Source organism: Theobroma umbraticum, unplaced genomic scaffold (assembly GCF_002168275.2).
Source record: "Theobroma umbraticum cultivar Fairchild unplaced genomic scaffold, ASM216827v3 scaffold_204.0, whole genome shotgun sequence".
Taxonomy (NCBI): Eukaryota; Viridiplantae; Streptophyta; class Magnoliopsida; order Malvales; family Malvaceae; genus Theobroma; species Theobroma umbraticum.
This window is the reverse complement of record NW_018397267.1, coordinates 1,133,764-1,142,348: the sequence shown is the minus strand read 5'-3', so window position 1 is coordinate 1,142,348 and position 8,585 is coordinate 1,133,764. Positions and strand designations below refer to the sequence as shown.

Sequence of the window (8,585 nt, the reverse complement as noted above, 5' to 3'; positions counted from 1 at the left end):
AAAAGGGGGACCCCTTTTGATGAGGCCACATCAAGCTTTTTATGCTGTCAGACTGGTTTGACAAAGTGCTCCAGCTCATCTTCTTAATTTGTGACATTCACGTGAGACGGTGCCAATGATGGCTGATGGATGCCAGAGAGAGAGAGAAGACCCCAACATTCATGCAAGGTAAAAGGAAATCCAAGTGTACGTTGAATGATTTGATAGCGAGTTTTCAGACCATTCTTTCCCAGGCTGCACCGTATTTTTTTTTCTTTTGTTTTTAAGTTTTTACCCCTGTCACAACCACCGTGAGTCATGACCACAAGGTATGGTAGCCATTGAACTGGTCTATCTAAATCTAATGGGGCAAGCCTACTGAGACCGTTCCATAAAGACGATGACACCAAACACATTTGCCTAGGTACGGAGCTGCGGTTCCTGTTGTTTTACATGTGATAACTCAGAAAGCTGAGTCGCACTGAGAGGATGAGAATTGACAGAGAGAAGCAGAACCAAAAAAAAAAAAAACCATGCACCAAGAAAAAAAAAAAACCCAAAAAATAAAATTGACTAGCGTGATAACCAACTACACCACCCAAACAACTTTAAATAAAATTGACTCTGTTGAAACTAGTCTGCCTAGCTTAACTTTTGGTTTAGTGGATATGGCTTGGTTGGAGATATAGTGGTCGACCCAAGTTTAGAACCTGATCAATTTTCTATATTTGGGGCTACATACATGGCATTCGATTATCAACCTCATTTTTCTTAGGACGGAAATAAGATGAACACAAAAACAAAAAAGTAAGCTTTATTAATTTCAATTTAGTTGAAATTAATTCCTTAAAAATCCATATTTCTAAATATTATATATATACACTTATATAAATAATTTATCGATTTCACCCTCACTGACTGTTTTTGCCATGAGAGTCTCTTGCAACGAAGGCAGAGACTTGAAATGTTATGTCAGTGATGAGGTCAATAAAACCACCTTTTAGGAAGAAATTATTAATATGATAGTAGTAAAGTGCCCAAAGATTATTAAAAGATAAAAAAGAATAAACATGTCAATTTATATAAATAGTAAGACTTATTAAAATTACTTAATTTTTGTACACATGATCCCATCCAACAGCACCTTTTTATCAATATTACTAATTATAAAAGCTTTATGACGTCTAATCAAGAAAGCTTGACGCACGTGTATAGGATGCGCCTTAAGAAACATCAAAGACAAAAGGGCAAGTTGTAACCTCAGTCTGGTTCCAACCCGAATTATCTATTTACATATGCCCTTTGAAAAGTATATTTGCATATTGATGGAAGAAAAGATTATATAAATATCGAAGCGAGTCTAATGACATACCAAAACCAAGACTCTGCTTGAGATTACAATTGCTTTCACTTCCCGATCTGTTCCCTAATTAAGCTTTAAGTTTGAGTTTTTATGAGGAGATCATTGGACAATGGAAACCCAATTGCGTTGATGTTGTAGTTACTCTTGACTACAAAACTAGGACTATGATTTTGTGGAAGCTTTTGATCTGTTGGTAGTTCTAAAGAAAACCTTCTTTCCTGTTTAGAGGAATCTAATGCTTCTAAATATAAGGGAAAAGCTTAATAATGTTACACCAAATGAACAACCATGGAAAAGACTATGGAGTGATCCTCGTTGTCTTGTCGTTACAACAAGGAAAAAACTACTAAACTTTAATTACATGCCGACACGCAACATTAGCAGTTATACATACAACTACTAATGGATAAAACAAAAGGCTTAATTGTCTTAACCTTAAAAGACATGATTGCTAAAAAACAAGCTGATTTTTTATGCTCTCTTAGGTCTTTGTTATTTGTCAAGAGAAGGAAGAAACGAAGAAGTAATTAAATAAGGAGGAAGCTTTTGTGTGAATACCTGAGAGTAGTGTCGAAGCCGCCAGGGGTTGAGATATCGGTCATGGGAATGTGGAAAGCTTCGGACCATGATAGCTGCTTTAGGGAAGTAGCTGTGGGTGTGCCCCAGCGGTAGCTACCAGCGGAGAAATTCCTGAACTTGTTGTGAAAAGGCTGCTTGAAAACTTTCACTTGCTCGTTTCTCATCGTCTCCAGTATGTCCCTGGAAATCCCATGATTTAAGACCTGGAAAAAACCCCACTCGTGCGCAGCCCTAGCTATCTCTTTCTTGCACCCTTCTCTCTCCAGCTCGCAGCCGAGGCCTAGTCGGCTTAGATCAATCAAGGGAAGCTCCCGTTCCTCGACCGCGTAGCCAGGGTCGTCGTTGCTTGGAGAGGACTCGATGATGGAGTTGGCAAAGAGGGTCTTGTAAGTCTCGTGGAATGGTGGGTCCGAGTCCATACCTAGTGGCTGATGATCAAAAGCAGGTTTGAGGCAGAGAAAAGGAAAGGGTTAAAAATAGGTAAATTATGAGCTGTTGTATGTTACTGTTCGTGATGGGGGAAGGGTAGATGGAAACAGAGGAGGGATCGAGACAACAGGCTTTTCTTTGTTTCCGTTCGATGAAAACGTTATGGCGTTTCCTTTTTCTCACGTTTTTGGACCTTGGGGACAAAGTTGGATTGCATGTCTTCTTGCTACGGCACCTTTCCTTTGGAGCCATCTGAATTCATTGTGCCCTCTAGTTGTACTCATGTCCATCGTCTCCTACATTCTTCTTTCCTACATGCACTTTCCTTGTTTCTCTCCCTTTAATTAATCTATTTACTAATCCCATCATCCATGTTCCAATGAAATCATAGATTTTTGAAATCATAGATGAATTCCCACTATCGATGGAAAGGTTAAATCTCTTTTGGACTTGGGAATTTTCAATAGCATGCTTGTTTACGCAACCACTTAACATTTGCTGTGACAAAAAGTTGAGAATCTAGTTTTAGTTAGTCTCTAAATAACTACTGCTAATAGATATTTTCGATGCACAAGTCGGTATTTCATTTTCAAAATGAATTTTGATATATTTGGATTTCGATTTGAAACAAAAAGTGCATTTTAAATTTTATCTTTTGATTAGAAAATCATACCTTAATCATTTGAATCAAATATTCGTATTGTATGAATATGTAAATAGTGTAAAGTAACAATGAATAAATGGGACAGCTACAAGAGACTCATGCAAAAATGCTTTCATTGAATGGGACCATATTTTTCTATGTCGGCTAAGCTTATGCCTCCATCACACCCTTGATCATAAAACCAGTACGGTATCGTGGCCATTGGCATCACCAAGATTGAATGGGATTTCAACATCCCATTTTCCCCATTGGCCTAAACTCTAGATTCTACACCACTTTATTATCCTATTAATCATCAATCTAATCAGCTTTTCAAAAAAATCAATCTAATCAGTTGTTCTTGCTTTTTTTTCTTGATAACGAAAAAATTTCATAGAGATTTTGAAATTATACATGATGGTAATCTTTATCAGACAAATAAAAACTTATCTGTGCACACATGTTCACTATTATGATTATTTATTTGGAGTTAAAATTTTCATTCTCACCACTCACCAACTTAATCTCTCAATATCTATTTTGGGTCACATGGATTTGCATACGTAAGACGACAAGGGCACGATTTTTCCATTTAGGTTTCCATTGAATTCTTGACTTTGGTAGAATAGAAAAACAAGACTTTGGTCATGTCGACATATTTGATTGAAAAAACACTAATTAAGTTTTGGGTCCTGAAGTGCATTCATTTTCCTTGCTTTAAAATCAGCCAAGACAACGACCCGCTCAAGATGGGATGTTTCCTTTTCTTTCTCTACCAAGCCAACAAATAAAAAATAAAGTAAAATTTAATACATGATTTGTATATATAAAATTTAAAGTTTTGGATAAGATAAAATCAAAAAAAAGAACCCGAATAATTTTTTTTTAAAATTCGGAACACATACTTATTTTTGTATAAAAAATTTAATAAATCCTATTTGGTCATATGATTTATTTCGAAATATCAGATGGGGTGACGGTATTATGCATTTCCTAGTAGCTACTATTATAGATACTCTCTCAATAAGTTATATTTAAGACACTCGATTTCATTCAACTATAATGATCTTGTCCTTTTTGTCTCAAGTATAGGAAGAGATAGAGACAGCCAGACAGGGAAAGGAGAGAACAGGAAGGACGAGGGAGAGAGATAGAGAGTGAATGTAAGAATTGTCGTGAAATTTGGTCTTTGCCCCTTACTCACTGATTGGTAGTGCAGTCGCATATACCAGATGTTTAGCAGACAACTTTGACACCACTCGGATTACATCTTGTCAATCGCAATTGGCAAACATATAGCTTCATCACCATGAGCAAACTAGGATGCCAAATTAATGTAAAACCTTCTGCTTATTCCTTAAGGTTTAGATTTTACTAACAAATTTTAAAATAAAATTATTTTTTACTAATAAATAAAATAAAACTAATATTGACCTAAAAACACGTCTAGTATTGTTGGAAGGATTTTTACGTACAATTAATAATTTAGTTAATTAACGTAAGAGAAAAGAGAAATCGAATAATAGACAGTAATGAAAAAACTTAGAATTGAACACTTTATTAGTTTTTTTTCTGTTGTCTTACCTGGTTAATGTTTACCGTAAGATTATGAGTGTCCACCAATTTATGCTTCCTTGAATGCCCAATGTCACACCAGACTAGGTGCTTTAAATTCTAGCTCATGTATTTGACTGCATGATCACCATTAGGACAAAAGAAGAAGAAACAGAATAAGGTTTTCAGTTGATTCTTGAAGCATCAAAGATGAAAGAGTAGGCTGATCAATATCAGTAATTAAGGGATGTGATAAAAATTTAAAGGTGACCACTTGCACGTCACTGCACGTACATGTCTACGTGTAGCAGTAGTTTTCAGCTTCTCTTATATGTTATATGTTAATGTAGGTAATTTTCTGTACTTTTTGGAAAACAAGAGACAAGAGATCGAAATGAAGAGATAGGACAGGCAAAAGATGTAGCTAGTCATACTTACAAGGAAAAGGAAAGCTTGAGACCTTGCTATCAAAAGGGTTTAGAGGAGCTAAAGACACAAGAGTAAATGTTGAAGACACTTGAGAGAAAGGAAATTAAATGGTTACATGTATATATAGAAGAGCAAAGAGATTGAAGGAGAGGTATGCGAATGCTTTAGTTGTGTAGTCGAGGAAGATTATTGGAGGGCAGATATTTTTATGGGAAAAAGATACCCCGTCAATCATTATAATTATTGGTGTTAATTATTACTAGGAAATAGAAACAGACGGATTGAGAGCCTATGCTTTAGAGAAGAACACGCGTCTTATGCTACTATCAGAAAAATGCAACTGCTCTCACTGTCCTTTCTTCGCCTTTTTCAAACGTAATTTAGCATAAGCACAGAGAAAAGTGGGTTCTCTTCTTCCTACTGTTTTGATAATGAGAGTGATCAGGATAGAGAGATAAAGGTATGGTGAGACTTGGAAGAACGAGAACCAAATGAAATCTTGTTGCAACTTGTGACTGAAAATTGGTACAGCCATGCTGAAAGATACTTGGCTGAATGTACACCAATTGAAGGTTTCGTTTTGCATCGATGAGATTTTCCTATCTTAATTTTGTTTTTCTGTCTGATCATCAGCAAATCTGAAGAACAAGGCACATGATTTCTTCTGGGTCCAATACTCCAATCATGAAAACCGTAATCTCCGTGAGCTAGTCCATGTCGGCACAGAAATACATACTTCTAGCACAATGTAGAGTCACATGCATGTATCCATTTTCCAGCATAAGATACAGCTGATTGACCTGAGAATCAAGGGGGGGCGCTCCATGTGCAGTGCTTTGATATAAAAGGACATCAGGATCCCCAGAGAAGGATTCATGCCCAAAATCCTTCAAGGCAAAGGTCTAAGCAATAGATCCCTCAAATTTATTATACTATTATACTGTTAATATGTGTTATTTTTAAATTCAATTCGACACTGATCACTTTCTCTTGACAGTCTAAAATCTTGTGTTCTTTATGAAGAAACCAAACGTTGCAATTAAAGCAACATGGCTTGCTGCCCCTGGTAATATCAGTCACGTTTTCCTGATAGAATAAAAAGAGAACTGCGAAAGGCACCATTGGCCCCACTGCTGTCATCTACACCCTCACTCGATTCTCCATTCAGGTGTGTCGAGCAAAGGGTGTGTAGCAGCTCTGTAATCATGTTATTTTAGGCTTGCAGGGGGGTTCAAGCAGGCTCCTGGGGAGTTCTTGACACTGGTTGATCAAAAATTATGCCTAATTACATAACCCAAGTTGCATATATTTGTATAGTGCTTTGCAACATTTTGGCCACATAACATTATTTGTGGTGCTCATGTGTTGTGACTAAAATGAGTCACAGGGTGACAGGACTGCTGGGAGAGGATAAGGATGGTGAGGCAGTGCACTTCCTGGATATATATATATATATCTGGTTCTGGAACCTTACCTGCAATGCATGATGCAGATACCATGTCTTTGTCTAAATTCGTTTAATTTTTGTTTTAAAGTTATTTCATATATTTAGAGGATCGGACCTACATACAGTGAGATATTTGTAAGATATTTCTTTCATAAAGAGTGGGAACAACATATATAGACCAATATTTAAATCTAAACTTATTGATTTTCCAACTCTATAGTAAACTTTGCAAGCACATATTGTCTGTGTTGTCCACAACAAGCTAGCTAGTGTGGTAGGCTGAGGAAGCCAAAGCATATTGATAAGGTCCAAAGTTTCAATTAAGAAACCATGTGATTCATCTGCAAGAGGAGCAGCAGTCGTAGTTGTAACGGGCCAGAGGTTGAGTTGTCTAAAGCTACGTACCTTTAGCGTCCTATACCATCCGAGTATATACCACGACTTGCCCTACTCTTTCAAGGACCAACAAACATATGCAGTAATCTGCACTGCAATGAGGGTACTCAGCCATGCACTCTCTGATTATTGGAAAGGAACTGATCAGTTCTTGCCTCCATTATTAATGTCACACCCCTGTCCACATGGACGGTCCATGGAAAATTAAAGGAAGGTGCAAAATGGTTCGAGCTGGACATGGAGTACGGTTTGTGGTCATCTTCTTAATAAAAAACGGATCAGTCTCTCTCAAGACTTTGATCGTTGGAGGGGTGGGCGGTGCGGTCGACGACTCAGGGTGTAAAGGTTGAGTGGTGGGATGGGCTTAGTAGGTCATGTCGTTGTCGGGAGCCCTCCCCGTTCGCTCCTAACCCACATTTTTTTTGCCTCTTTATGATTGACGAAATCTTGGACTGTTGTTTTCAATTAGACTCCCACTCAATCATGAAGAGCCCCCCTCCCAAAGATTCGGCCTTTTCAAATTTAATATGTAACGTCGTGGTTCCGAGACGTGGCGCTAGCTTTCGCCATCGACGGGTTAGCCACTTCCCATGCCGATCTGCTCGAGACATGTGCATTGCTGGGGTCTCTTATTTTCGATGTTCAACTTGTCTGAGCTTTGAGGGGCATTTGGTTGACGGTAAGGGAGGGACATTACAGGAAAGCACATTACAGTATTTAATTGATGTTTTAAAGATAGAAAGTAATCCTTCAGTAATGTAATTGCAATGGGTTGAAAAGAAAGTTAATTTTTATTCCCTTAGTAAATAAAAAATAAAAAAAAATATTTTTTAACTTAACTTTCCGACTCTTCTCTTCTTCTTCTTGCCTTCTTCTCCTTCTTCCTTCTTGCTTTTCTTTCCTTCTTCTCACCTTGCCTTCTTTTCCTTCTTCTTGTGGCCTGTAAAAAAGGTAGCTAGTCACAGTACATTTGAATCAAATTTCATCACCACATCTAAAGAGTTTGAATACTCTTTTGGATAATTTTATTGAGAAACCACTAGGGGTTTATATACAGGTTTCATTGTCAATACAAAAGGAAAAATAATCTATGCAATAAAAGAGAATTCCCTAGATCAAGCCTATAATTAAGAAAAATTACAATCAAATCAATTAGAATAACCAAATCAATCAAATCATATCAATTGAAATGGTAATCATGGTAAATTAGAATCAATAATTAAGATAGCCTTCATTAACATCTAAAAATTAGAGAGATTAAGATCTTGAGTTTTATGAAAATTCAAATTTTTAAGAAATTTGAAAATGTTTTGAAAAAAATTTATATTTTTTATGTCAAAAATTGAGAGAAAAATATTTAGGGTTAGAGAAAGAAAGCGTCAGACGTGTCATCCATAGCTTATGTTTAAACTTTTGGCAATAGACACCTATCTATCTAGACAAATAGCATAATTTATCAATAGAATTCTCTATCTATCCATAAACTTTTCTTTGGATACTGTTTTTTATTTTTAATTTTTAAAAGTTTAAGGTAAAAATAAATATTTAGTAATTTTATATAATTTTATATTTAAATAATTAATATAAAAATATTATGTTATTTTTTAATATTATTATTTAATATTTTAATTACTTAAAGTTGAAATGTCAAATTTTATATTAAAAATCATAACTTTATTCGATTTATATTTTTTTAGACATAAGGATAATTTATTAATTTACATTACATTACATTTTCAATAAAGTGTTTATAAACTAAACACTAT

The 8,585-nt window shown here is 35.8% G+C and overlaps 1 protein-coding gene across 4 annotated transcripts in view; it reads right to left on the bottom strand.

Moving 5' to 3' along the window:
* The window catches only part of GA2OX8 (gibberellin 2-oxidase 8), a 6,058-nt gene extending 952 nt beyond the window's left edge, over window positions 1-5,106 (bottom strand). Inside the window, exons 1-3 of one of the 4 annotated variants that reach the window (XM_021439412.1) lie at window positions 4,986-5,106; window positions 4,578-4,684; window positions 1,901-2,848 (exon numbers count right to left, since the gene is read on the bottom strand). In XM_021439412.1, coding sequence (XP_021295087.1) covers window positions 1,901-2,340 — 440 coding nt within the window. In that variant the 5' untranslated portion in view covers window positions 2,341-2,848; window positions 4,578-4,684; window positions 4,986-5,106. The other 3 variants (XM_021439413.1, XM_021439415.1, XM_021439414.1) reach the window with 3 other exon arrangements.
* Window positions 5,107-8,585: the final 3,479 nt, after the last annotated feature.